General features: G+C 48.9%; 2 protein-coding genes across 8 annotated transcripts in view; one reads left to right on the plus strand and one right to left on the minus strand.

Moving 5' to 3' along the window:
* Nucleotides 1-24,105, plus strand: part of PPP2R1B (protein phosphatase 2 scaffold subunit Abeta) — a 32,311-nt gene extending 8,206 nt beyond the window's left edge. For 2 of the 4 annotated variants that reach the window (XM_044919258.1, XM_044919259.1), the window contains 11 exons: nt 1,781-1,936; nt 2,144-2,258; nt 2,653-2,723; nt 3,074-3,208; nt 3,714-3,887; nt 6,578-6,638; nt 10,425-10,579; nt 11,171-11,313; nt 11,692-11,783; nt 16,039-16,160; nt 23,940-24,105. In XM_044919258.1, coding sequence (XP_044775193.1) covers nt 1,781-1,936; nt 2,144-2,258; nt 2,653-2,723; nt 3,074-3,208; nt 3,714-3,887; nt 6,578-6,638; nt 10,425-10,579; nt 11,171-11,313; nt 11,692-11,783; nt 16,039-16,160; nt 23,940-24,032 — 1,317 coding nt within the window. In that variant the 3' untranslated portion in view covers nt 24,033-24,105. Of the gene's footprint in view, nt 1-1,780; nt 1,937-2,143; nt 2,259-2,652; nt 2,724-3,073; nt 3,209-3,713; nt 3,888-6,577; nt 6,639-10,424; nt 10,580-11,170; nt 11,314-11,691; nt 11,784-12,180; nt 14,731-16,038; nt 16,161-23,184; nt 23,259-23,741; nt 23,746-23,939 lie in introns of those variants that run through there. The other 2 variants (XM_021696266.2, XM_021696265.2) reach the window with 2 other exon arrangements.
* Nucleotides 23,658-27,448, minus strand: part of SIK2 (salt inducible kinase 2) — a 124,672-nt gene continuing 120,881 nt past the window's right edge. For 2 of the 4 annotated variants that reach the window (XM_021696264.2, XM_044919256.1), the window contains one exon: nt 23,658-27,295. In XM_021696264.2, coding sequence (XP_021551939.1) covers nt 26,698-27,295 — 598 coding nt within the window. In that variant the 3' untranslated portion in view covers nt 23,658-26,697. The remainder of the gene's footprint in view (nt 27,296-27,448) is intronic. The other 2 variants (XR_006540927.1, XM_044919257.1) reach the window with 2 other exon arrangements.

Genomic DNA, 27,448 nt, shown 5'->3' on the forward strand with positions numbered 1-27,448 from the left:
GTAGGGTGACGTAATAGGAAGTGATTATAGGGCATTCATCTAGACTGGTTAGTTAGAGAAGGACTCCCGAGGAGGTGATATAAACTGAGACACAGAAGAAAAATGCCAGCCATACCCTTTCCTGGAGTGCCAGAACTCCAGGAAAAGAGGATTCCAGGAGGAGAGAACACCTAGCATTGGAACATGGTGGATGATAGGGACTCTGGTGGGCTATGAGGTTGGAGAAGATAGGCAGGGGCCCTGTAAGTCAGGGTATGGAGTTTGGATTTCTTATTCTAGGTGCAGTGAGAATACACGTAGATTTTAAGCAGGGGTGGTGTGACTTGATGTAATTCACATTTTAAAAAGAACATTCTGGCATCTGGGTGAGAGCCGAATTATAAAGGGCAGGGGCGAGATTAGAAATAGCAAGACCAGTTAGGAGACTTTTGCAGTAATTCAGGCAAGACACAATGGTGAACAAAAGTGGTACAGTGAAGGTGGAGAGAATCTAGAGACAAGTTTAGAGGCAGCATCATTAGGACTATGATGGGATTGGATGGGTTGAGGGAGGAGCAGTCAAGGAGACCTTGATTTTTGATTTGAGCCCAAACTGGCTGGGTGGTGGTGTCTTGCTGAGATGGAGGAGCAGGTATAGGGGGGATGAGTAATTGATTAACAAGTATTTATTGGTGTATATTTCCATAGATGATAGTAGTCCCTTGATTTAGCATTGTTTTGGGATTCCAAAAATATTTGTATAGGCACTACTAAGAACCTAGTTCTGCCCTTTTTTTTTTGGCTTGTTCATTTGGATAGAGGAGTGAGCATTCTGGGCATATAGTAAATTATTATTGACCAACAACTTTTAAAATTTGTAATATTTTGAAAAGTTGGAGTCACTTGTCTCTCTCTCGTGTATGTATGTGTAATATATATAAAATATGTCATATGCACACACACTATTCACATTTTTGGTCTCTCCCTCCTGGGTGCTTATGTTTACGTATTTTTAGTTTCCACTTACATATTTATAATTCCTAAAACTATAATCTCAATTCCTAATTTCTCATTGATTTGTCTAATTGTGTATTTCTACTTGCTCAAAGGACACATGGGTATCACGTTGACACTTGGCAATTTACATTCGGGAAGTTGAGTTCATTAATCTCATACGTTTCTCAGTTTTTTTGCTGCATTTTTCTTGGCTTGGCTACCTCACAGTTATTCTGTCCCTGATTCTCAACATTCAAATCCAGTGGGGTTTTTTTGTTTTTGTTTTTTTTAAATTGCTATTTTGTTTTTCTTTGTATTTCTTTCCAAGTCATCTCATGCCTCCTATCACTGCCGCCCCAAACCGAGTATTTGGACAACTGAGCTTCCTGTTTCCCTTCCCGTTTTTGTTGTGATCTGTTAAACAGTTTGTTCAAGTACAGTTTTCATTTTTTTTTTTATCCCATAACAACTTATTACAGGAAGGCCTTGAAGACATCATTCACATGTTCTCTTTTTTTCATTTAATTTTTACATTTTCATTTCATTTTCCTTAATAAAAACTCTGCATTCTGGCTGAGGGCATTACTTTACTGTTGACTCTAGAACAAGGTCGTTTCTACTTTTATGGCTTTGATAGGTCATTCTAGGCAAAGTATGTTTTAAGACCTAAAGACATGAAGCTCTATATAGTAGTTTTTTTTTTTTTTTCTTTTGAATAACACCCACAGCACTGCCCCACACCACACATACTGTACCACCTTGTGGCTCTCCATAAATCTTGTCTAACAGAAGCTTGTTCCTTTAGGATTCAGTGCGTCTCCTGGCTGTAGAAGCTTGTGTTAGCATTGCCCAGTTACTGTCTCAGGAGGACCTCGAGGCTTTGGTGATGCCTACACTTCGGCAAGCGGCAGAAGATAAATCCTGGAGGGTTCGCTATATGGTAGCTGACAAGTTTTCAGAGGTAAAACTATTGTACTGACATTTTTAAAGTACTAAGAGAAAAAAACTCCAAACCCACGGATTTGCTGTGTACCAAAAGTTTCTGAATTAATTCTTCTGAATTGGAAGTGCTTGTAGCAAAAACATACTTGGAGGTTACGCTGTTTTGTTTTGTTCATGTTAATCAAGTTGTTGGTATACATTAAAACCTGTACAAATTTTTTTATAGCTCCAGAAAGCTGTGGGTCCTAAAATCACCCTAAATGACCTCATCCCCGCCTTTCAGAACCTACTTAAAGACTGTGAAGCTGAAGTCCGAGCAGCTGCTGCCCACAAAGTAAAAGGTTAAGGAGTTCAGTTTATGTTGCAGGATATATCATTCATTTTGGTGCATTTTTTTTAAATGTCAGCGAATTTTGTATGGTTTTTGTTGTGAGATATGTTTTTCAATAAGGCGATTTCATTGTGTAGGAATGTCACATTGTTGGACAAGGCTACTCCCTTTATATTTAAAACCATATAGCCGTTTTATCTTGTTTTTGTAAAAAAGATGCCTTTGCAGGTTGGGTTGGTGTATATAGCATATAGACTGATGAAAAGTACATTTAGAATAAGCTGTTCTCCTCTCTTGGAGCTTATTTGCTTAAACATGATTTAAGTTGCAACTGTTGATAAACCTGGCTGCTTGTAAATGGCTGTATGTAAGCATTAGTCGTTTTTTCTCTTTCTCTTTTTCAGAACTTTGTGAGAACTTGCCCGCTGAAGGTAGAGAGACCATAATTATGAATCAAATTCTGCCCTTTATAAAGGTAAACCTAATTAGGTTATTTTTTGTTTCACCTTGCCCTGTATGTTATAAGGTAAACTTTACCTCAGTTTTTTTGTTTCTTTGTTTTACCTTAAAGCTCTTCAAGTTTAAGGGTGGATAGGGGATGATTGGGACAGTCACATTAATATGACACTGTTATTTGTTACTTATTAGTGTTTGTTATTGTAAAATGCTCTTTGGTGCATAGGTTTCTATAATAGATGGCTTGAGGAAATTGATCATCTAATCAATATTGAAATAGTGCTGTCTCTTTAAATTCCTTGGGCGATGGTATGGAAGTTTGTGTTGTCTTGCCAAAAAGAAAGGCTTTTAATTTTGATTTTATTTTAGGAATTAGTATCTGATACAAATCAACACGTCAAATCGGCTCTAGCTTCTGTAATTATGGGATTATCTACCATTTTGGGCAAAGAGAATACCATTGAACATCTTCTACCTCTTTTTTTAGCTCAGTTAAAGGATGAGGTGAGTCTGGCTAAAAATTCTATTGCCTTTGATAGTCAGTGATTTGGTTTGGTTTTGGTTTGGGATTTCACGAAAATAGAACTCAAGCCGGGATGAAGGGATAAAAAAAGGTAGCTTATTTTAAACCAGTGACAATTCCTGTGTTTGGGTATGGAGTTACAAGTTCTGCAGAAAATGAGCACAAGGAGCCATTGATGCAGACCTGAAAATGTCTCTGTGTCCTCCCTGCCTGATCCATTCTGATACGCACTGGTGTCTTCTCTTTAAAGCTAATGTGGCTTTGTTTTAAATGTTGTAAATTTAAATTTGAATATGCTAGTATCAGAATCGCAATGATGGCTAACGTTTATTGAGTAATACTGTCTGTCAGACATGACCATAAATGCTTTCCATGTATTATTACATTAAGCCTCAAGGCAGTTTTTACCTCAACATGACAGTAGGAGAATATCGGGCAGAGAACTTGGTTCTTATATGTGTTCTTTTGGGACTTGTGTATTTACAGTGTCCAGAAGTTCGTTTGAATATCATCTCTAACTTGGACTGTGTAAATGAAGTGATTGGGATCCGTCAGCTCTCTCAGTCTCTCCTTCCTGCCATAGTGGAGCTGGCTGAAGATGCCAAGTGGAGGGTCCGGCTGGCCATCATTGAGTATATGCCACTGCTGGCCGGCCAGCTGGTGAGTGCGTGCGCCCCACGAGGTGAAGGGGGGCCTCAGGTAGTGCACACAGGAGGCCCGCGGAGCTCAGAGGATTCTGTTCATTTAGATGCATGAACGTATGGTCGGACCTAGTTGCCTGTAGGGTGGTTTTTATTTTCATTAGTGCATTAACTTCTAACAAAAGGGTATTATAGAAACACATTTCTCCTTATCACTACCTAAAAGCAAAGCCATAATAGAATATAATTATTTTCTTGATAAATATATAACACAGTGTGATATATAGTGTCTCTGTCGGAAGGAATCTTGAACTGAGAAAAGAACTTTGATTTTTGCTCAGGGCAGCTGTTTGCCTGTATTCTGTGCAAAATGTCCCTGATGACCACTTTTCCTACATTCTGATCAAAGGGAGTTGAGGCTTCATCACAGGAAAGGAGTAGGTAGTCTGGAGGCCAGAGAGCACATTATCATATTATGTGTTACTGTTTTCAGTTTCATGGTTAGTTTTACTCTAACTGATCATCATATTAATTAAAATTTCGGTGCTGGGGCGCCTGGGTGGCTCAGTCGTTAAGCGTCTGCCTTCGGCTCAGGTCATGATCCCGGGGTCCCGGGATCGAGTCCCGCATCGGGCTCCCTGCTCGGCGGGAAGCCTGCTTCTCCCTCTCCCACTCCCCCTGCTTGTGTTCCTGCTCTCGCTGTCTCTCTCTCTGTCAAATAAATAAAATCTTTAAAAAAAAATAAAAAAATAAAAAAATAAAATAAAATTTCGGTGCTGGGTGTTACAGCCACATCCTTTCCTTTCTCTTTTATTAAGTGCCCTAGATTGTGTTAGGTTTCGTAGATGCTTATGCTGTTGATAGCACGAGCCGGGGATGCCTCACTGGGGAGAAAGACAAGGGATCTCTTTGGGGGCAGTGCTGGCCGGAACCTGGCAGGAATTAGGCACGTAACATTTGTTGAATGTCGAAGGAACGAATACCTGAATATTTTTTGAGAAAGCTCCTACACTTTGTCAGTTTACAGCTAATATTCTGCAACGTGTGTCCTCTCTCACCCTCCTTCCAGTACTTTCAGATCACAGCATGTGGGATTAATTTTTTTTTCTGGGACCACTGGATTTGTTGCCTATTTTGGCATATTTAGTGTATGAAGTGCGCCCTGTGCGTGTTGGTGGCATTATGTTTTATAAAATTTGAAGTGTCTCATTCAAAACGATGCCAGAGGTATCCGTGAGTAGCTAATAGGGTCAGGTGAAGCCATCTTGTCATTTGTTTGTCCTCTGTCACTCCCAAGTGCTGAAGGTCACCCTCTCTGCTTCATGGGTGACTGTCCTGCATCTTCCTCTCCAGGGTGGAAAGCAGCAGCACCTCACTGGTTTGCTAAAAACGGAAACAACTGTCCAGAAGGGAGGGGCAGTTCTCGTGTCATTTCTTTTAGCCTCTGCTCCCCTCTGACCCGGGAAGTTGGCAGAGGTTGTTGTGGTGAGGAGTATGGAAGCAGGGCAGGGGTGATTTTGGCTGACTCATACCTGTCTGGCAGGGGATGACATGCATTCGTCATGAATATTTTGTTCAATATCTTCAACATCTTGTTAGTATTTTATTATTATTATATATATCTTGTTATATTTTATTCTTATTTTTCTTCTTATCTGTATAGATTTTTATATCAGGTAGTTATTTTATAAAATTCTTTCAACTCTTTATGTATAGCCTGGCAAGTGAGCCGTGGTGAGTAAATGTAAAGTTAAGCCACAAAACTTGGGAAATAAAAATTAAGACTCCAGAAAAATCCATGACCTGAAATGAAAAGGAAATCTTTGAAGGCTGACATGGTAATCTAACTGTATGCTAAAACCTATTCATAATCTGTTATTATAAAGCTGTTTCATTAAGTCACTATTTTCAGAGCACTGACCCTTGGTATTATATCTCTTTATTTAAAATATACACTCACTGGTCAATAACTTCTTAGCATCCAAAGAAGTAAAAAAACTGTGGAACATGTAGATCCCCCAGAGGAGGCACTGGATATGCCAGCTCTGTCCCGCGTGCTGGCTGAGTCCTACAGAGGCGGGTGTGTGAGTCCGCCTGTGCCCAGCTGGCCGTCTGTCGGGAAGAGCAGAACGGGGAGGGCCGGGGTGGTTCCCCCGTGACTCTGCGCTGGGGTGCTGCACCTGGAGTCATGGGCCTGCTTTATTCGCCCTCCTCTGCTTTCTCCCGTCATCCCAGACATTCTTTCTTTAATTGGGGTCTGTTTCTTGGTGTCAGTTTCTTCATCCTTAAGGATTTATTACATTAACCAAAAAGGGAAAAAAAATTGAGAACTATTACTATTGACAGGTATTTTCCTGGGTTAACCCATTTTTACAAATAATCTAGATACTGCTTGGCAAACCGTCCACGGTGCATTCTTCCAGCTCGTCTGGACTGTTGAATCTGGCTCCTGGCCACGCTCTTCTCTCCCACTTAGCGGGGCTTGGGCCATCTCACTTAGGCTTTTGTTTATGATTGCTGTCTAATAAAATAGGCTTCCAGTTTGTAAATCAAATTCCATGCATTTCTTTTCTGGCGAGTTCATGCATTCGGCTTATTTGGAAACATGTTTTTTTTTTAGCTTTCATGTCATTTTGATGTAATTTAAATAGACCACCTTGATTTCTGAACTTTGGAGATACGTATTAATGGAATCTTCTGTATCTATAGGGTATGGAGTTCTTTGACGAAAAACTGAATTCTTTATGTATGGCCTGGCTTGTGGACCATGGTGAGTAAGTTAAACACAGATTATTATGGAAGGCCCATGTTTTTACGCACATCCCCTTTGTTCATATATTTCCTTTTTAGAAAGGAATCCTAATCTGACCAGACATTTTGTCTACCAACGTGTAGGGATAAAGAAAGGCTTTGATTAAAGTCCACTTAGCTTCCTTTGAACACAAGTTTGACATGGCTGTTTTCTACCATTTTTTTTAATCTTAAATCTTATTTTCTTCATTAAACAGTCTCTGCCCTGTTTTCTTAGCCCTTCTGTTATTTTCAGATTGTCTTTTTTTATACATACACTCCTTCCTTATCCCAAGGTCTTCTGCTCGACCATGGCATTGGAGTCTTTAGCCAGTATAGGATAAGGATTGGAATCTGATGAAAGGCCCAGGGGGAAGTGGCTACTTGGCTTCTTTGAGGTGACTTAGAGAAGGAGGTATACAGTGGCGCAGTAAAGGAGTGTAGGGGTGGGAGACGCCAGCCATGGCTGAGGACAGCGGGGGCCCAGATTCCTGGTTTTGGTGAAAGGCAGGCTTACTGTACCCTGGTGCCTGCCAGTGCCTCGAGCTCAGGCAGGCTCAGGTGGAACAGCTGTTTTAGAAAATAGGTTTGAAAATAACCTATTTTCTCTTTCTATTTATAACATAATTCAACAGTCACAGAATCCTTTTCTTCCAGTGCTACAGACTGTTACTGAAAGTTGCTTATCAAGATAGACAAGGCAATGGATGTTTTCTCTAAAACCACCTTACCTGTTAACTTGTTAGCAGTTGATTTTTTTGCCAAGGTCTCAGGTCCATGTATCTTCTCTGGTCTGCCAGGCAGCGATGGGTGGGGGGGTGGGGGTGCCTTCTGGACCAGTGAGATTCACCACCAGGCCCCATGTCCAGGCATCTGTTCACAGGGGGTCCCTGGGGGCTTACAATGTCCCATGTGGGCTTTGGTTCCATATTGTGTTGCATCTGCTAGGCATCCTGTTTCAGTTCCACAGTATCTCACATAGACTCGATGTGCTGAGTGCATCTCTGTTCACCTGTGACGCTCATGCCTGGGTATCTGGGAGGAGTGGGATACTCGTGTCTGCTTGTACATGGAGGTGGTTTCGTTAAGGGCATGTTTGGATCATGTGGAAGATTATATGGTTAAGACAGTGAAGAGGAGGGTGTGAAAGAAATGTGCAAATCTTGCAAAAACATATATATGCAGGTGATTTCAGTGTTTTAAAACTAGATGTGAAGACTCTTGTCCTTTAAAGTTATCTTTTTATGTCCAATTTTTTTCTTTTTAAATGAAACTTAAGTATGGTAAATCATAAAACTTCCTTTCCTTTTAGGAAAATAATGTTTATATTATTTCTGATACATATTTATTGTTAGTGGGAAGGACACATCCCAGCGGGTCATTCTATATACTTTTTTTGAAAGCTTGCATTTTAGATAAATTCTGAGGCACTTTTAAAGTCTTAGTGTTCCACAAAGAATTAAATTCCTCACACCCATTCTCTGTAAGATTGCTGTCTGTACAAGTCAGTTACTCCTTCCTCACTTGGCAGATCTCTTTCCTCCAATTTGGGATTGTAAGAGAGACCATTGTTCCTGTCTCTGCAGCAGCTAGCATACTAAACTGGTATTGCAAGCATTCTTTGAATCGATGACATGTCAGCTCTGAAATTGTCCTGCACTTAATTAGTCACATGGGTTTTTTGTTGGTTTTGTTTTGCATTGTAGATAACTACTGTGTAGTGATCACTGATCAGTTACATTTTTGAAACGTTTTTCCTGGTTACTAAACTACTAAAAGAGTATTGTGAAAAATCTGGAGTAGTATAAGGAAGAAAGTGTCCCCTCTTTTCCTGAGCTTGAGTGGACAGTATTGATCAGAGGGAGGAATTTAGAAGGGGAATTTATTTCTTACAGGAGAAAGGATAAAGTATCGGAGTGAGCATATAGAGTGTGTTAGGCATTCAGAGGAACCTTGCAAGTCCAACAGACCTTGAGGGGAGAGGGAAAGAGGGAGAGAGACAAAACAAGGAGAGAAAACAGGCAGAGCTCTGGAATGGTTTGCATTCTTTTGGCACAAAATTGAGAGGAGCCAAGAGCATAGTAGGCATCGAGCCAAGTACAGTTGAGTACAGCTGAGGTCTGGGTCAAGGCCGAGCGTGTGCGCGGTCTCTGGTTACTCTGGCTGTGAGAGCCCTTCCTATGGTAATGGCATTAAGAGGAGAAAAATCTCTAGCAAATTAAAAAGCAGAGTTAGACAAGACACAGTTTCTTTAGCGAGCTCCACCTTAGTGGGAGGAGTTGGGAGGGGTTTGTGCCCAAGACAAAGACCATGACTGTGAAGGGAGGGAGTTAGTGTTATGGGTCAAACGGTTGACTTGAGCTCGCTCCGCGGAGAATGCTTCTGGCTGTCACTGACTGGCGGCTTCTCCCACAGACGTTGGTCAGGTTTCGTATTGGTAATAAATTATATAGTTCCTTGGCTACGCGGTCTTTCCTGTTCTTAGCAATGGCATTGCCGAGAAGGATCTGTGGACTGGGGAGAGTTGGACATTCCCTGTCTGGAAGCCTTATGTAAATTGTCCAGGATTGGGGCTGCGGCTTGGATAGCTAGTCTTGCCTCCCCTGTTCCCCAGGAGGGTTGGGCCTACCTGGAGAGAGAAGTAGAGTAAGGAGTCGGTACCCACTGCCCTGGATTTGTTATCTGAGCCCCAGTTGTGAGTTTTATGGGATCTGTGAAATGAAGCTACACCGGCCTGACTTTGTTTGGTGCTGTGCAGTGAGCTGTTGAGAAGGTAGTAGCTCAGGCTTTTATTATCTAGATTTAGGCTGTCCTTGATAAATGATCTTACAGGGAGTTACTAGACGTTAAGCACACACATTTATTCACAGAATACATTTGACATGTTGTCTCAACATATAAATCTTTCAAGGGAAAAGAGGCAAGTCGCTCTGAGGTTTTTAGTTGCTGTCACGGAGGTGACCACAGTGGCCTCTGCATGACCTCCCTGCTGGCTTTCTCTCCTCTGCTGTGGTTGCTGCTGCTGGAATTATATTCCTTAAATACCACATTGGTCATCAGGTCACAACTTTGCTTTAAAAGCTCATCGTTTTTCTTACAAAATCTAAATTTAGCTCCCAAGGTGCTCTGTGTTCCGAGTGCACCAACTGTCCGACCTCGAGGTCTCGCACCCTGCAGTTTTTCCCCTTTGTGTCCTCCGGCTTCGTTGGTTTCTGCCCTTTCCAGGAATTCCTCCCCTCTTTTCTCCACTTACACAAATCCTCCTTAATCTCCGAGGTCCAGTGCCAGGCCTCTCTTTCCTGAAGCTTCCTGGCTGGACCTCCCTTTTCTCTCTTCTCTAAACTCCTCCAGCCCTCACGATCTTTGCTACACGATTTCATGGATCGTGCTGACCAGTCTTACCCCATGTGACTTCTGGGAGGCCGGCAGCTTTCACTTCTCTGATAGAGTGTGGGGAAGTCTCTTCGGTATTCTTTCTCTAACACCTAGCACATAGTAGGCACTCAGTATGTGTTAGTTAATTAATGATGCCTGTCATGAGCTCCTTAGCTCCTTTTTCTTGGACATATTATACATTCTTCAACTATAACCAGACCAAATCATTGTATTATGAGTCCTATCTGAGCATGTTGACCATTGTGTAATAGTAAATTTGGAGTGTTGGGAGAGTTTTGTTCTTGGCCCCCCTTCGATGAGGAGGTCAGTAAACTGGGTTATGCTTCTGATGTGAGCAGCATGACAGTGTGCCCTTCATCTCTTCTGCCAGTGTATGCCATCCGGGAAGCTGCCACCAACAACCTCATGAAACTCGTTCAGAAGTTTGGTACAGAGTGGGCCCAAAACACCATCGTTCCCAAAGTGCTGGTAATGGCAAATGATCCGAATTACTTGCACAGAATGACCACTTTATTCTGCATTAATGTAAGTATCATACGGCTGTTACTGCTAAGCTTAGGCGCTAAAGCGGTTATTTGGGGCTGTATTTCTGAATTCAGAATATAGTGTGTTCTGTTTGGAATCTGTTTCTTATACTGATTAATTTGGACAGTTAGTTGATGAGAGAAAATGTCAGTTTTTAAATTCATGTTAAAATCTGTAATCAAGTCAGTGGTGAATTCTGGTTTAATTCTGAGATCCTTTGAATGCCCGATCCTCGTATCCCTCATTCAGATGCTCAGAAACATTTTCCTGCTGGTCAGTTTCTTTCTTTTTAAATATTCGTTTGTCTTTTTGGATTTGGGGATATTTAAAAACACGAAAGTGTTTTAGGGGCACCTGGGTGGTTCAGTCGGTTAAATGTCTGACTTTTGATTTCGGCTCAGGTCATGATCCTTGAGGTCGTGGGATCGAGCCTTGAATCAGGCTCCGGGCTCAGTGCAGAATCTGCTTGAGATTCTCTCTTTCCCTCTGCCCCTCCCCCCATGTGTGCTCTTGCGCGTGCATTCTAAGAAACCTTTTAAAAAAACAAAACCTAAAAGTGTTTTAAATGTACCATCTTAATTCTTTTTCAAGGTGCTATCTGAAGCCTGTGGTCAGGAAATCACCACTAAGCAGATGCTGCCCATCGTATTGAAAATGGCAGGAGACCAAGTAGCGAATGTCCGTTTCAATGTGGCGAAATCTCTTCAGAAAATTGGACCAATTCTAGATACTGAGTAAGATTTCAGTATTAGTCTTGTTTAAGAAGGAGATTTAAATGTTTACCTTGTAGTGGGGAGTAAGAGCATAACCTAAGTTCAGTGGTTTTCACTTGACCCACAGTAAGGTTTGTATAAAGGAAGCAGTAATTTGACAACCATTTCTGGGGGTGTGGCTGCCGTTTTGTGTCGAAGTTCTGTATACGTGTAGATCGTTGTCTGAAGCTCATTCTCTGGAGGGTTTAGAAATTATTTGGTGCTGGTCAGGTATATATTCTAAGCATTTACAATTTTTTTTAATTTTAAACTTGACAAATTACTGTAGAACATGTATATCCTGAAGCATTTATCTGGCCCAGAGGACTGCCTCTCACAGATAATCCTGTTGGATTTTAGTGCTCTGCAGGAGGAAGTGAAGCCAGTGCTGCAGAAGTTAGGTCAAGACGAGGACATGGATGTCAAATACTTCGCACAGGAAGCGATAAGTGGTGGGTTTGTCTGTTTTCTGTCTTGCCCTGGTTAGCGGGGTGTGAGTGAGTTGAAGCGGGCGGGCGATGTGTGTGTGTGGGAGCGGGGTCGGTGGGCTGCTGGGACGCCATGCCCCTCTGTGGGTAGAACCTTCCTGGCCCACCATGGATCAGGCCATTTTGTGAGTCCCAGGTCTAGGGCTGGGTAGGATTCGGATTCTCACGGGTAAGGACAGTTTGTCGTTTGGATTTCAGTTTTTAAAGATTAACTCGATGAGCCTGGCAGGGCAGAGAAACTGACCAAAGTGAGAAGCCCACAGTCTCATGCTTTCACATCATTGTTGTCATACTTAACATTCACATAGACAGTTCATGAACTTTCTGTACCATTAACTTGATTTTGTTTGGAATTTTCCAGTGCTTGCGTTGGCATAATGAGGAACAGGAGGGAAAAGACTTTACTAAATTCTTATCACAGATTTCTAGTCAATGTGTTCTTAAACTGGGTGGAGAAAAAATGGAAAACCTTCAAGACCTCATCCAAGCAGATGGCAGCCGCTTCCAAGAGATCAAATTTCAGTGACTTGATTCTTTCTAAAGATGAAATGGGATTGTTTTTTACTCGTCGTCTTTTTTGGGAAAGCATTCTTACTGTTTGTGACCAGTTCCTGACACTCGGTACAGTCATGTCTTGATTGTCTCCTGCTGATTTATCTGGCACCAGGTGGGCTCCTGCATCTCACTGTTGAATCAGGCCCTGGCCGCTTACTATTCCCAACCGAGCCTGGATGGGTTTGGACCCAGACAGGGAGTGGAGTGATTCTCTTGATGTTTACGTATATCTGTGTGTGTCTCCATCATTCCAAAGTTAAATGTACATGGTTTAGAATAACTTCCTTTATAATTACACCCTCTATCTGGGAGACACGTGGAGATGTAACTATACAGAAAGCCACATTTTCCCGGATAATGATGGTCTGAATCGGCGTCTCTCATGAAAGGGGAGTGTGGAAGCTCAGGGTTCATGTATTGGTTGTTTTGATTTTTATTTGCTTGATTTGCACTGCAATCATGTCATTCGGAAACCTGGAGCACAGGCATCTCGCCGCTCACGTGTTGAGCCCCACCCGCATGCCGATGGCTCAGCACTGTGGCTGCATTCACAAGCACTTGGCTCCCTGCCTCTGCCCCCGAGAAACGTAACATGTTGTGCCTCCTGATAAGCAGTCGTTTGACTGCTTCACTGTACCATTGCCATGCCATGTTTTGGGTGAGTAGAGAAACCGCTGATGGAGGATTGTGAGGAGTTCCTGCTCTTGACCCGGCTCTGCTTCCCGCCTCTTGCCGTCGGGTCGTCCGTGCCGTGGCTTTGGCACTGACGTCTCGGGATGGGTGATGCCGGATGCTCCGCACTTGCCATGTTTGTGGTTCTGCTTCTACGAGAAAACCTCATTAATTCCTCCTGGAATTTAAGAGAGTGAGTTAAGCTGAAGGGTTTGCTGAAGCCAGTTAATAGTATGTCAGGAAGCCTGTTGTATCTGTACTACTGAAGTAATTTTAAAAAGCACCCTTTTCCAGTTGACATGCCCGTTGCTGATCACTCTTCCGTTTTATTAAAATACCTTCCATGGGGATCGTTGTAGGCCATACCTGTTTTTGGATGTACTCATTTCACTCTTTATCTCTGAAAAATATATGTACGTATATATGGAGACTATATTTTTTCTTTTAGATTTAGTTATATTTTTCACCTAATCAGACTCGCCTTGTCCTAAGGAATTTTAATTAATGAGGTTTTATTGTAGCTTATTTTTTGCTCCTTGTATGTTGCTGTGTGGTTTCCTTGTTTCCATTTTGGTTTTTGAATTGGTTCTTTCATTTGGTGAGCCCAGTGAGCCCTGTTCTGTTTGGTGAAGTTCCGCAGACTGCTGTACACCTTTGTATGTGAAATCATTACATAAAACCAAGTTTGACCAGATGCTTCCAGGTTTGTCTTACCTTAGAGAAACAGAGCCTTTTAAATCAGATGGTATTCTGCCTGCATTTAAAACTACCAGCCTACCTTACAGGAAATGTCTATTTTATTACTTTTTGGGCCAAGGATTAAATGTATTCCTACGCAAAAAAAACTTCCCTACATTCTTGTTTTAAGATCTTAAACTGTTCTGTAAACATTTTAATTTTAGTTTTGTGGTTCTTTTTGTTTCTTATTATCTCCAGGTTATGTTCCCCTTCAGTGAATTGTATGTTTGAGAGATCGATGTCTTGATTCTTGAAACAGACTTGCACAACTGTTGCTTAACTCTTTGGTTGGAAATGCCATTGGCTTTGGGATGGACTTTTAAATGTCTTTTGGACTTCAGATGTACTCCCTGGGGAGCCCTGAGTGTTGGCCTATCCCTTTAAGACAGTGATAAAGGGGAGACAGGAGCCCTGGCTTTCTCAGGCATGGGTCTGGGAGCTAAGCAGGCTCTGTATTTCTGGGTGACCCCTTAGGGAGTTCATCGACTTTCTGTTTTAAGCAATGGGGAATCCCTTTTGTTACTAAGGGGAATTGTTCTTTGGTTCATGCCGGTCATATTAACCATGGATCGGTTTTCCCATCTTGGTTTCACTAGCGTGTCCACTCCAGGAGCTCCATAAGGGCAGGGATTTTTGTCTGTTCTGTCTTCTGTATTGCCAGCACCTAGATCAGTGTCTGGTGTACATAATAGGTGCTCAATAAAAATGTGTTTAATGAATCTCTAAAATCTGTCCTTTGATGTGTTGCGTGCGAGGAACAAGTCATCGCAGGTACCACACTACAGCTCATCCTCCCACTAGCAAAACGGAAGGATTTTGCGACTCCTAAACAAGCTTTGGGTCGTCCTTCCCGAGGCTCCCCGCTCCAGCCACGGTTCCGTTGGGGTTTGCACGATGACCTGGGATGTACATTTTGCCATGGGTTTTCATCCCCTGCCATCGGTGTCCGTTGGTCCATGAGGAAAGTGAAGCAGAGACATATGTAGCAAGCTGGCCCCAATAAAGGTGTCTCCTCAACCATGGAATTCACCTTAGTGTTTCTACGTTTTGTGTGCGGTTGACCTGTCCCAGGTTTAAGAGACCAAGACCAGATCTCTTTTCTCTGTGCTGCCGAGAAGATAGGAACCTGAAGATGTGTCCTGTTTCCTAAGAACAAACAGGTTAACGTGTGGTTTTTAATGAGGGCTTGTTGAAGTAATGGCCCTCAGCTCACGGAAATGCCACAGCTTGGCCCCTGGGATGCAAGGCCCCGGGGGTCTTTGCTGGACAGCCTGTCCTGACTCAGCCCGGCCGCCGGACCTTTGAGCCGTCTTATCCAAGCATCCGAGTTCCTTGCATAGGCCTTCAGGGGAAACCGACGTGTCCTTCCCAAGCCAGTCGAAAAGCTACAGCAATGCTTTCTTGGTGCGGTTGTGTGGATTAGTCACTGTGTTGCCAAGGAGTTGAAGATCTGGTGCTTTCTTGCAGAAACCACACTGACTGCATCCCCGCCCCAGGGATGGAGGGCGGGGCAGCCAAACTCGCTGGGTGCTTTTGTCCTGCCTTTTAAATCGCTCTGACACATGATTTTCCTCCCGGTGCTCTTCTCTTGGAGCCTCTTCTCTCCTCTGCTTAGACACCTGGACGGGGAGGGAGCGGTGTCCTCACTTTAGGGACTAAGTGACGGTGGTCTGCGGCTCCGTGATGGTCTCCCTCTGATTTGCATCCCTGCCTCCATCCGTGTCCTTGCCCCTCTTTCCTGGTCACTCACGTGTCTCCAGTCCTCGTATCTGCAGTGGTTTCACTGTTTGCCACTTGCCTCCGCGAACCTGCTGTTGCCAGAAAGTTACATAATGTTCAGTTGAGATGGAAATCTGGAGAATGAAGAGTTTAATTACTCATTGGGTAGAAAAGCCAGGTCGTTTCTTTCTCCAGAGTTCTCTGAAACTGGTGTTACCAGTGCTGGAAGGAGCCGGGTCTTTCCCGCCCGGTTGGGGCTCTGCAGGCAGGCAGTGACCGAGATGGGGAGCACCCTGCTGGCCCCGGAAGGCCCAGGGCCGTGGCACTTTCCATGGCACTTGAGGGAAGGGCACCTTCAGGAAGGTTCTGGGGTGAGCCAGCTTTCTCTACCCAGGACCCACGTGCTTGTAGGTTCCTGTGCTCCCCCATGGCGGGACCGGAGCAGCGGGGGCGTCCTGGCTGGGAAGCGCAGGTGGGCTCGGGAGGGGGCCGCGCGCTGGTCGGGGGACGTTACTGTACTGCTGTCTATCTCCAGCGGTGGCCCAAAGGCTGAGGAAGCTAGATTGTTCTGCGAAGGCCAGTGAGGAGCCCAGCGCTCGGGGGGCTGACAAGAACCACTTCCTGCGACCCAGAGGGCCTGGAGAGGACACCGGGAAGGTGAGTGCCGCTGACGCCTGGGTCCTCCCCGTCTCGGGCTGCGGCGTGGGTGGAGAGTGGTCCCTGGGGCGTGGTGCTCCGGCAGGCGAGGCCCGGGAGCGGTACCTCTGTGGGCGACGGCAAGGTCACGCGGGGACGGGGGCGGTTGGTGAGGGGTCACCTATAGGAACAGGTCGTTTGCACTTACTTCAGAGACTACAGACCGTTCTCACTTGCTACAACTCCGCCCAGGTAGCCCTGTCCGTTCAAGGACAAAACCATTTCTGTCACTTACACCGTGTAATGGTCTGAGGCCCCATTTGATGCCCCTCTGGAGAAGGTGTGCAGAGGGTTCGAACTTGAGAGTAATTGTTGGTTCATTGAAGCTGGTGCCGGCCACGGCCCTGCGGCCATTAGGACGGTGGTCTGTGGCTCTGTGGCTTACAGCTACAGTTGACTCTTGAACAACACAGGGGTTGGGGCATTGGCCACCCTCCCGCCCCCGCACAGTTGAACACCCACATAGAACTTCGGACTCCCCCAAACTTAAGTACTGCTAGCTTGTTGACTAGCGGCCTTCCCGACAACATGAACAGTCGATGGAACACGTATTTTGTGTGGCACGTGTATTCTGTATTGTGTTCTTACAATGAAGTCAGCTCGAGAGAAGAGCATGATTAAGAAAGTCATAAGGAAGAGAAACACGTTCATAGTACTGCATTTACGGGAAAAATCTGCATGTGATGGCCCCACGGAGCTCAGGCCCGTGTCGCGTCAGCGTCCGCTACATCCAGAAGAGCAGCGCCCAGGCCCTCAGCTGCCTCGTGTGGATGTCAGGCTGCATTTTGTGGACTTGGCCGACGCTGGCATTCTCGTACCTGCTCGAGTGGGTCTGCTTGGTGAAGATTCTAACACTGAAAAGCTTGCCTGCTAAAGCTTCGTGGCTTTTCCTTCAATTTATGTAAACCGAGGCCATGAGAACTTTTTCCTGTTGTCCAGGCCCCAAACTGCAGTCTTTCATCTGAGAATGTTCTTCCGCCCAGTGGGGCTGCGCTCTCTCATCCCAAGGCCTGAGCCGCCAGCGAGTCCGGTGTGGGCCACCGCCGCGGGAAGCGTTGGGTGGCAAGGTTGCTCACAGCTGCTCACGGTGGCCTCTGGGCCTCGACCCAGGCCTGAGCCGCCAGCCCTTTGGGTTTCACACGACGTGGCCTTTGGGGAGATACCTTCACCGGAGGAGCATGAGTAGGAGTTACGTGTTTTTAGGCCTAAACCACACCCTTGCCTGGGAAGAAAGGTGTGTTTTCCTGCAAATTCAGGGTCAGCTGGCCGTGTCATTAAGTGCGCCGTCTGCCTCTGACCTGAGCACGGGACGGTTGAGGTGACCCGTCCGTGGCGGACTTGCTGGGCTCCGCGGGCCGCCCCGGGACGGCTGCGAGCGGTGCAGACAGTACTAACGGCCAGTCCTCCGGCCTTGGGCTTGCTAACCACGGGCAGACACTTGTCACGCACTTGGCAGCATCACCCTCATCTTCACTTCCCCGGACGGCGGGCGCTGGGAGCTCCATTTTTCAGGTGGTTGTGAACCTCCCCTCGCCAGTCCTCTTCTACTTGGGGGTCTCCCGGCCGTGCTAGGCCTCTGAGGCTGCAGATCATTTTACCCGGAAAACCCCCCTGCCCCGTGACTCAGGGAGCCTTGCCTGCCTGTCTCACCGAAGGAAAATGCCCCGAGGGTGAGATGGGAGGGAATGGAGCGTTGCCAGGCAGAGCCCTGCGTGTCAGGGGCCGGCAGCCAAGTGAGCGAGCCAGGAAGTCCTCCACTGCAAACCAGAAACCATTCTTAACCCCGCACGCGCTGTCCGTGCACACTGGCCCATCGGGCCGAAGGGCTGACAGCAGGCCTGGACCGGTCAGTGTTGGGGCCCCGCAGGAGCCGTCGGGCACCCGGGGCTTGGGCCCGCCGCTCGGTCCGGGAGAGAACAGCCCCGAGGCGAGAGCCCCGGGAGCCTGCAGAGCAGTCTGTGCCCACGAGGCCGCCTGCCCCCCACCCCCACCCCTGCAGGACCTGCTGGGGAGCAGTGGCTGCCTCCGTGCGCCCTGCCCGACCCCCGGGTCACTGCAGCGGGCGAGGCCGCCCTCCCGGACGGTCTGCCGGGCTGCGGTGGCCCTCTGATGCCGGAGCTGCCCACAGGCCTCTGTCAGGCGAGGGTTAACAGAGGATTTGTTTGTTGAATCACAAAGTGGCTGTCACATGATTTTAATCAAAACACCATTTCCCTGACAACAGTGATGTCAGTCTTGTTATTGCAGGAAGGAGCAGCTGTGAGGGACATTCAGTCTCCACACGAGCCCAGGTTTGGAGACTAAAATCAAGTGAAGCATCCATAAACAATGGTTGCAGGCGCTGATGTCCCGAATGGTCCCTCTTCCTCCGCTCCCTTCTGTCGGGCCGTCCGTCCTGCGCAGACACCGGCCTGCGCCGAGTCGCCTCTCCTTTCTGCGCCCGTGGCTGCTTCCGTCCTTGTTTCTTTTTGTTCTTTCCAGTTTTCCTTATTTTCCCCAAACTCCGAGTCCTTTGGGCCCCTAGGCTCTCCGGCCTCTGCCTCTGGCATCTGTCCTCGTGCTCTCACACGGCGCTTGCGGTGACAGGCAGTTCCCGCTAGCGCGCCCCCCCCCCCCCAAGCCCCACAGCTCCGGGGCCAGCTTCCTTGCCCATCCTTGCCCCCCGCCACTCCCTCCCCGCTGCTGAGAGTCAGTTGGGGGGCCTCGGGGGCCATTTGAGGAGCTTGGCTCTGGGTACCTGGAGGGAAGAGGCCCAGAAAGGCTGCAAGAGGCCTGAGTGCTGAGGACAGACAGCAGGGACCGGAGCCCAGGGAGGCCAGTTGGAGCCGTGCCCTTGGGCTCTGGCCTCCTCTTGGCACCGTCTCCACTGTGGGGCTTTGGGGACCGAGAAAGATCCCCAGGCCCTCCAACCCTTTGCCCAGGCGCGTGACCGGAAAGGTGGAGGTTGGTGACACAAGCCGCCTTCTGGGTGGGACGTGGCTTCTCGTGGATGCTCTGCCGTTGGTGGTACCCGTGGCTGGCGCTGCCCAGAACTCAAGACTGAGAATGAAGGAAGCCAGGGCAGAGTTCGGGGTCCTCAGCCTGTGGTAGGTGCTCGGGATAGGGCAGCCGGCCTTAACTCTGTGGAGATCCCATCAGGGTCACACAGCTGTGGTCTGAGTCCAGCGGTGGGGTCAGGAGTTAAGTGAAAGCAAGGCAGGCAGAGCTGAGATTGTGACGAGCCGTCGAGGGGAGCTGTCAGCTGGGGTGTGCCCCCAAGTTAGCACTGGGGACAATGAGCCTTTGCTGGGATGTGCTCCGGTTCGTGGCAGGGCTGGGAGGGGTGCCAGGCCCAGAACGGGTCAGAGGGGCCTTACTGCCCCCCCACCCCCCCGCTGTCCCTGGAAGGGAATGGGTAGGCCCCACTCTGCCTGGAGGACCTTTCAGGCCTGGGTGGCTGCTCCGGGCGGTGGGGGGGGGGGGCGGGGGGGCGCAGCGGGCTGGGGGAAGCTGGACCCCGTTCTCCTGGCCAGGCCCTTGCATCCCTGGGGCCTCCTCCAGCTACCTGCTTGCCCTTTGGCCCTCTGCTGGCGCAGGGATCCTGCTAAACATTTGGGTTTCTCTGGTGACTAGAGGGCAGTTCTTGGGCCTCCCACTGAAGAATCAACGGAGGCTGTGAGCTCAGGGTCCTCTGCCTGGCGTGCTTCTGGGAGAGGCCTTGGGGGCTCTTCTCCATTCAGCTGTGCCCCTCTCCCAGTTACGCGGGTGGCCCTGGCATGGTAACGGACTGACTTCTGAGGGTCACCGTTCTCAGTCTGGCCCCTTCTCAGCATCTCAGGCCCCATTATTCCCTCCTTGTCTTTGGGGAGTCAGGAGAGACTGAGTCAAACTCTCAAAGCCTCCCTGATGGGAAGGGTGAGTGGATTCTCCCTTCGAGAAGGAGCAGGTAGCCAGGAGCAGAGACTTGGGGTGCGGGGCCTACTGCGCCTGGACCGGCAGCAACAGAGGCCAGCTGGGGAGTTGGCTGGAGACACCGTGTCCCTCTGGAAGTGGGGGCAAGTTTAGGGCCCTGCTTGGCCCGGCAGAGGCCTGGAGTCTGGGGCTCAGCTCTCCGTGGCCCCCTCCTCCTCTCCCTGGGCCAAACCTCTGGCTCACAAAGGCCACAGAAAGGATGTGCTAGGGAATGTAGGTCAGGGGCCCGACTGGCTAGCTTTGGCCAGGCTCTTCTGGCAGGTCTGGCATTCTGGCCTGTACCCTGGGGTTGTTTTTGGCAACACAAAAATGGAGAAATTTGGTGGGAAAGGGAAAAGTCCGTAAAACATCATTACTGAAATTGAGTGCTTTCCTTAAAAAAAGAGGCAGTTGAAACTCAGTTCTTGGGTCACCCAGCGGGTCCCAGGCTTTTGGGGGCAGGACTGAGCACCTGTGTGTGGTGCTGGGCAGCGCAGGTCAGTGCTGAGGGCTCTGCTCATTCCTGCCCTTGACCACCCCCTGCGCCAGCAGACGATCCCTGTCTGGGAGCGGTCTGGGTCCTATAGCATCAGCTCAACCGGAATGGTCTGAGTGGAACCAGATCTCCGTTGACCTCGCGGCCAGAAAGCAGGGTTTCACACTGCCCTTCCCCTCAGGGTCTGGCAGTAGGACAAGTCCGAACGTCTGAGAGTGGCCTCTCACGCCTCCTGGGTTCTCCAGCCCGAGGGCGCCGAGCAGGTGCCTGGCCCCGGGAGGGGGCCGCCGTGTGTGCGCGCTGGGGGAGGGTCGAGGCCTTCCGCAGGCCCTCGGGATGTGCCATTGTGAATAAGGAGCAGTGTCTTGCTGGCTCCCAGTTCCACCCCTTGCTCTGTAGCTGGCTTGAACTTGGGGAGCCCCTCTTCCTGCTCCGGAGGCCTTAACCGGGCGGACTAGGTCCCTGAGGACACAGCAGCAGGCAGTGCCCGGCCCGCGCCTCGTCCGCGTGCAGGCTTGTGCAGTGCCTAACATGCACTCAGGCGATTTCTGAGCAAGGTATCGTTTACCCTGCTGACGTCAATGAGAACATATTATCCACTGTCCTTTTTGTAGCCTGAAATGAGCACCAGGGCTCAGGGAACACAGCCACCTTCCATACTGTAAGGATTGCACTCACGACCTGATGAGGTAAAGGCCCGGTCTCCTCTGTCTGACATTCATAGCACCCAGGCTCTTAGAAAACAAGTTGTTTTTATTTTAATTCAGTTTTAGGTTGGAAACATAAAAACAGTACATTTTCCTTGCAGAACACTGCCCCATGTAAATTACCATTTGGTAACAAAGATCATTTATTAAACTGCATTTCAGGTAATTTTCTAACATTGAGGGACAGGGTCCATTTTGATTTTGTTTTCAATTGGAGCTATTATTGGCTCAAAATACCAAAGCTATCAAACTCACCTTTTCTTAGTAATTAAAAACCACACGGAAAAAAATAACTACAATCAGATTTTTATCAAAAGTAACTTTCACAAACCAAATATCCAGTAAAGACCACCCTCCTCCTTTCAGAAATAAGCAAATAATCTTGCCCTTTCTACAAAGTGCAAATATCTCAATCACTTTTATTTCTTAAATTACAGTCCCCAAAGAGAAGCAAACCTTTTCTTCTGCTTTTCCCTCCAGAGATTTTGGTGGAGGCAGGTTTCTTTCACCATCAGCAGTGGGAAGGCTTGGCCGCTTGGATTTCCTTGACTGACTGAGCAGACCTTGAACCGGAGAGCCCCCCCCAACAGCCAGAGGCGGGTCTGAGTTCACTCTACTTGCTCGAGGAACAGAGAATTCCAGCCAGGGGTCCTATTTTTCCGGGATGTTCTTTTGTACTTCGATTTTTATAGTGCCCCTGTACCCACCCACTTCGCCTCTGAGAAGACATAGTATTCAATCCAAGTATGTGAATTGTTTTATCTCTAGAAGTGTCCAATCGGCACTCATATTTGATGGACCTTGACTGGAGAGAAATGTTACACCCCTCCTGCAGGCCAGGCTCCTTCCTGATTCTTCTCCCAGGGCCTCCTTTCGTGGGGCTGGGTCTGTGGGCCTACGGCACCGAGCCAAAGCCCTGCAGGTCGGCCCCGTTGCAGTCAAGGAGGGGTGTGCCCTGCCCCCATAGGCTCCTCTAGGAAATTACTATGTTGTGTCACTGGGAGAAACTAGACCTGTGTGTGGGCCTATCCTTCTGTACCTAACCCTGCAAGGAGGGCGGTCTGTGCGGTCTGTGTCTCTTGAGCCGGTTCCTGCACCGTGCCGCCTGGGGGGCACCTCTTCCTCCCCCAAAGCCAGGCAGCTGCCAAGGGGAGACTATGGTTGTGGGGACAGAGTCCCAGCCACCCGTGCTTACTTAGGCTGGGGGCTTTGTTGATATAGCTGCTGGCTCGTGAACAGAGTCAGATGCTAGTGAGGGGAGAGAGCGCCCAAGGAGGAGCCAGGAACCCCCGAGCCGCCCCAGCTCCTCCCGCACGGGCTCTGCCCTCCGCCGGCTCACCCCTCCGCCGGCTCACCGAAACTCCCGTGAGCTTTGGTGTCCTCAGCTGGAAGCAGTGAGGACTGGATGTGTCCCGCTCATTCCACAGAATCGTCATGAGGCTTAGATTCCTTGTGAAATGTTTGGTGAATTAATGTACAAATACGAGCTGTTGCTCCTTGCAGCCAGGCAGGCTGACGCGGGGCGGGAGCTGAAACGCCCCCCCCCCCCCCCCCCCCGCCCCCCTCCCAGGGCCCCCGGGGGGGGGCCCCTGGGGACAGGGCCCCCCCCCCCCCCCTGGGGGGGGGGCCACCGGGCAGGCAGGCCCACACCACTGAACCTGTCAGAGGGGACACATTTAAAGAATCTTTGTCCAGTTTTGAAACAGAGGCAGATAACTGCTCTTATCTTCCACACACCACTCTGAAGATAAGTTGTTAAAGTTTCCAGAAGCAGCACAGCGATCAAAGACCCCTGCCTATGCAATGACTCCAACTTACTACCTGTTCTCCAGTTTGTCCCTTTGATGTCTAGGCACACAGAGAGCGAGCGGCTCGGGCGGTCTCTGAGGAGGCAGTAGAGGCGGCCCGGTTACAGACGCGGCCAAGGTAAGCCCCCCGCACAGGGATCCCACAACGGCTCCCCGGGGCCAGAGCTGTCTGAGCACCCTCCGTATTGTCTCTAGAGGAGGAGGAATGTGGCAGAGAGCTGGAGGATGAATTTCCTTTAAACTGAAAGGGTGCTTAGGTGGAACTGTTGACAGAGGCTTTTGAACGTAACCCAGAGCCCCGCGTGCAGGCCCGCAGCCCCGAGCCACCTGGCGCTGCCTAGCAGAGCATCCCCCCTTCTTGCCGACTCCAGGCGTTCTCCCCTCTTGGGTGCCTCTTTGGGGGCAGAGCTGGGGGGAGCGGGGGGAGAGGCCCGTAGTTGGCAGGAAGGAGGGGGGCCCGCTCCCCCCCCAACGGCACAGGCCCTCCTTCTCAGATGTGGGGCAGACCAGTGGCACCCGAGGGACTCCGGAAACAGCTTAAGCGCCTGGCAGGTCTTTATTTCTGAGCAAGAGGCGGAGTCGACTTTCTCCTTCCTGGGAGCAAAGTTTGAAGGGAAGGGGTTTGGTTCCTATCAGAACAGCGTCCTTTAGCGCCCTGTCCTCGTCCTCCCCCACGGGCCGCAGACGGCTGTCTTTAAGTGGATAAGGGCGGGGGGCGGCTGGTCAGTGCGGCTCCCCGGGGACTTCACAAGCGAACACACCCCGTCTCTCGTGGTAACGCGCTCTACTTGCCTTACAGGGACCAGCACATCAGTTGCATGGAAATACTAGAGACACACTTGCCCAACTGGAAATTGCAGAACTAGTGCATTTTTCCCAAAGCGGAGACTAATACCCCTGGATTAAAAAAAGAACATAAAAAATAAAGTACCACACATATTGCACTTTTTGCCGAATGAAATTTTTACCTCCCGTTCATCTCCCCCAAGTCTCTTCAGAGGAGCCTGGTTTACAAGATAATAAAGCGAATGATTACTATACAGTAGTGTAGACACGCTAACGTGAAACAACCGGGAAAGAAAGTCCTTATTTCAAAGTAGCCTCTCATAAAAAGAGCGGTACGAAGCCGTCTTAGTGTTGTTTTAGTGTGTGGGGAAGCCACTCAGAAGTGGCCGGAGGGCGCCGGTCAGGGCACAGAGCCATGGAGGCGATCCCACGGGGCTGGGAGCACACTTGACAGACCGTCACCAGGCTCCTCTCACCAGCTGACATTTCAGTAAGGACGGATCGTTACGGAATTTATTGATTTCTGCTTGAAAGGAGAAAAGCAAAGAGCTTATGCCACAGGTCCGGAGGGCGGCTCATGCTCGGCAGCAGGGCCCCACACCGGGCCCCTGCGGGGAGCTTCCCCGCGTGCAGCTCTAGGCCCTCCAAGCACCAGCAGCCTCTCCTGCCGCCATGCGCTGGGCCTGCCTGCAGTCGGCCGCACCGCTCCGAGGGTTCCCAGGCTTGGGGCTCCTGGCTGGGGCGGGAGAGGGGGGCAGGCCTCGGTGTCAGTCTGTGAGTGCCACTCCTGCTGCCCCAGTTTCAGGCTGGAAGGCATTTTAATTTCATAAACATGACAGCGCCTCTGTACTATAGTTTGGAAAAGTATCCTTTAGTCTAAACAAATCAAGCCCTATTTCATAACTGGCTTATTTTGCAAAGACTGAAAACAGATTAGAGATCTTAATGAAAGGATCGCTTACATGATGTTCTCTATTTCATGAAATCATCAATCCTAAGCATGAGGAGGAATAAACAATCCACAGAAGGAACAGAATTCATTCCTACTGGATTTTCATGAGTTGTTACATCACAAAAACGACAGTCCTCCACGGGCACCCTCTCTTGCTAACGCCTGGACGCTTCACCCCAGCAGAGCCCGCACAAGGACTGCTCACATCACCCACGCTGGGAGGGGCTGGGGCACGCTTCTCACCTGCCTGGACACCCACTACAACGAGGAAAGGCAACTTAAAGGTGTTTCTAGATGCAGCATCAGTGTAGTGTCTCTCTTCTTTGTGCTTTGTGATGCTTTGTGCTTAGCGCATTCATCTGCTGATAGGACAAGCCATTCTACAGGACAGAAATGACAGTCTTTGTCAATAACACTGGGTTGTAACATTGGGATGTTGCTGTCCAAGCGACAGGTTGTTACTTCTAGGTATACGGTTAACTAGCTGGTGCATCTAGCTTTTACTCTGATGAGAGAATTGGAAGGGTTAAGGTTACGTTTTCACTAGTCATAGAACGTGTCTGGCAGATGATCTGCTAGATGGTTAACACATTTGTGGTTTTAAATATTGCTGTAATACTTGAACGTTTCGTTACAAGTCAGAACTTTTAAGGAAATTAAGAATGCGATTCCCACACGGTGGAAAACAAACTCCGAAGTAACTTTGGATTTAGCATTGACATAAATGGAAAACTGTTGGTTTCTACAGAAAAGAAAGAATTAAAGCATGATCTGGGGGGAAAAAGGCACAGCACTACCACTTCACATGGGAGATCAAAGTTCATGTTTCTTGTCCTTGAAGTTCCTAAGCCCTATATGAAACTGTCCAAATTTACAAAGCTCAATAAACTACCAGCAACATAGAGTGTAGAGTCAAAGGAGTTATTCCATTTTAAAAGAGACGCTAGGTCCTCTGGAGACCAACCGCCCCAGACCAGCAGTCTACACCAAAGACTGAGCAGGGACAGCCCGTCTTCCCTGGGCCCAGAGCTGCTGCCCCCGAGGGCTCCTCGTGGCTCATCGCCCCCCCCCCCCGCCCCCTGCCTCTGCTGCGCTGGGTCTCGTGGTTCCACAGGTGACAGCGCTGGAGCCCCGAGTCCACTCTGCACCCCGGGAACCTTCGGAAAAGGGGTGCCACTGCTCCCAGGTGGGGACCACTGCCCGTCTCAGGGGTCAGTGCCAGCTGTGGCTTCGTGACCCCCGAAACAAAGCTCACGTTCCACTTCGTTGCAGTGGTCTCGGGGACAACCTGCAGCTTCAAACTCAGGACTCCGTGACCAAGCACAACTTTTCCTTTACTTCCTGTGCATCAAAGTCCATTACATATTCTTGACTTGCCTAACAGAACGTGCTGTTGCTTGGCTTCAGTGAAAAATCTAGTGTTGTGTTGTTCTGCCCACATCTAATGGCACAGTTTTTCCTGCTTCCACCAAGGTTTCCCTCGATAACGAATTAGCGTCGTTCTACAGAAAACCTAGGGCTGCATGTCTTCTTACAAAAACATCTGTCAGTCCTCCCATGAGAGCTGGCTCCACTTGATGTAAGGGCATGAGCCTCAGCTACCACTACACTCCGGCACTTGCCCCAGAGGACGGTGGTGGGACAGAGCCAGGAGAAAGCGACATGTGCCTGGCCAGGCCCTCTGATTCCAGTTGGGCAACTTAACTTTTTCTCCAGTTGGGAGAGGGCAGGAAAATAAGCTTTAAATTTAAAAGGCTGGAATAAAAATAGAAACAGACATTCTTCCTTCACTCGACCCGCCTCACTTCCTGTGCTGAGGTTAATTTACCAGGACGTAGCCACTGTGCTGTGGGTCCACAGCCTCCAGCATCTCACAATCGAAGAGTCCGGGGAACTCTGAGAGGGCTAGAGGGTCGTAGCTGGAGGGGGCCTCCTGCAGTCCTGAGCTCCGGGGACAGTCCTGTGCTGCTAGGCTGCTCTGCGGGGCTCCATCCATGGGGTACTGGCAGGGAGGGGGGTAGTCTGGCTCCGGGGAGGCAGCCCCTGACAGCTCGCAAGTCTGATAGGAGAACGGTAAGGGGGTTGGGGCGGCTCCTGCCTGTTGCGCAGGGGGCGGCGGCGGGGGCGGTGGAGGAGCCCGGGGATGGGGCGCAGAGGGCAGGGGCTGCAGCCGCATCTCCTGGTACTGGCTGAGGAAGGGGCTGTACTGCATTTGCTCGGAAGCGGGCTCCAGGACGGGGCTCAGGGGCTGGGGCAGGCTGAAAGGCGGGGGCTGCGGGGACGGCGTGGCTGTCTCCTGGCGGGGCAGGGGCAGCTGCTGACTCGGCGGCGGGTACGAGCTCTCTGCTATCTGCATCTGATTAAAGTACGCCTGCAGCTGAGACTGTTTCTGGAGAAAGAGTCGCTTCTGTTGGAGTCTAAATTGGCAATAGCAAAAGAAAGAATTTCAAATCTTCCTCAGTGATGGCAATTTTATATAAATCCAGGATCAGTCCTCCCACTTCTCTTTTCCGCAGAAAACAAAAAACAACCCCCCCCCCAAAAAACGGGGGTAGGAACCAGCTGTGTCT

Source organism: Neomonachus schauinslandi, chromosome 11 (assembly GCF_002201575.2).
Source record: "Neomonachus schauinslandi chromosome 11, ASM220157v2, whole genome shotgun sequence".
Taxonomy (NCBI): Eukaryota; Metazoa; Chordata; class Mammalia; order Carnivora; family Phocidae; genus Neomonachus; species Neomonachus schauinslandi.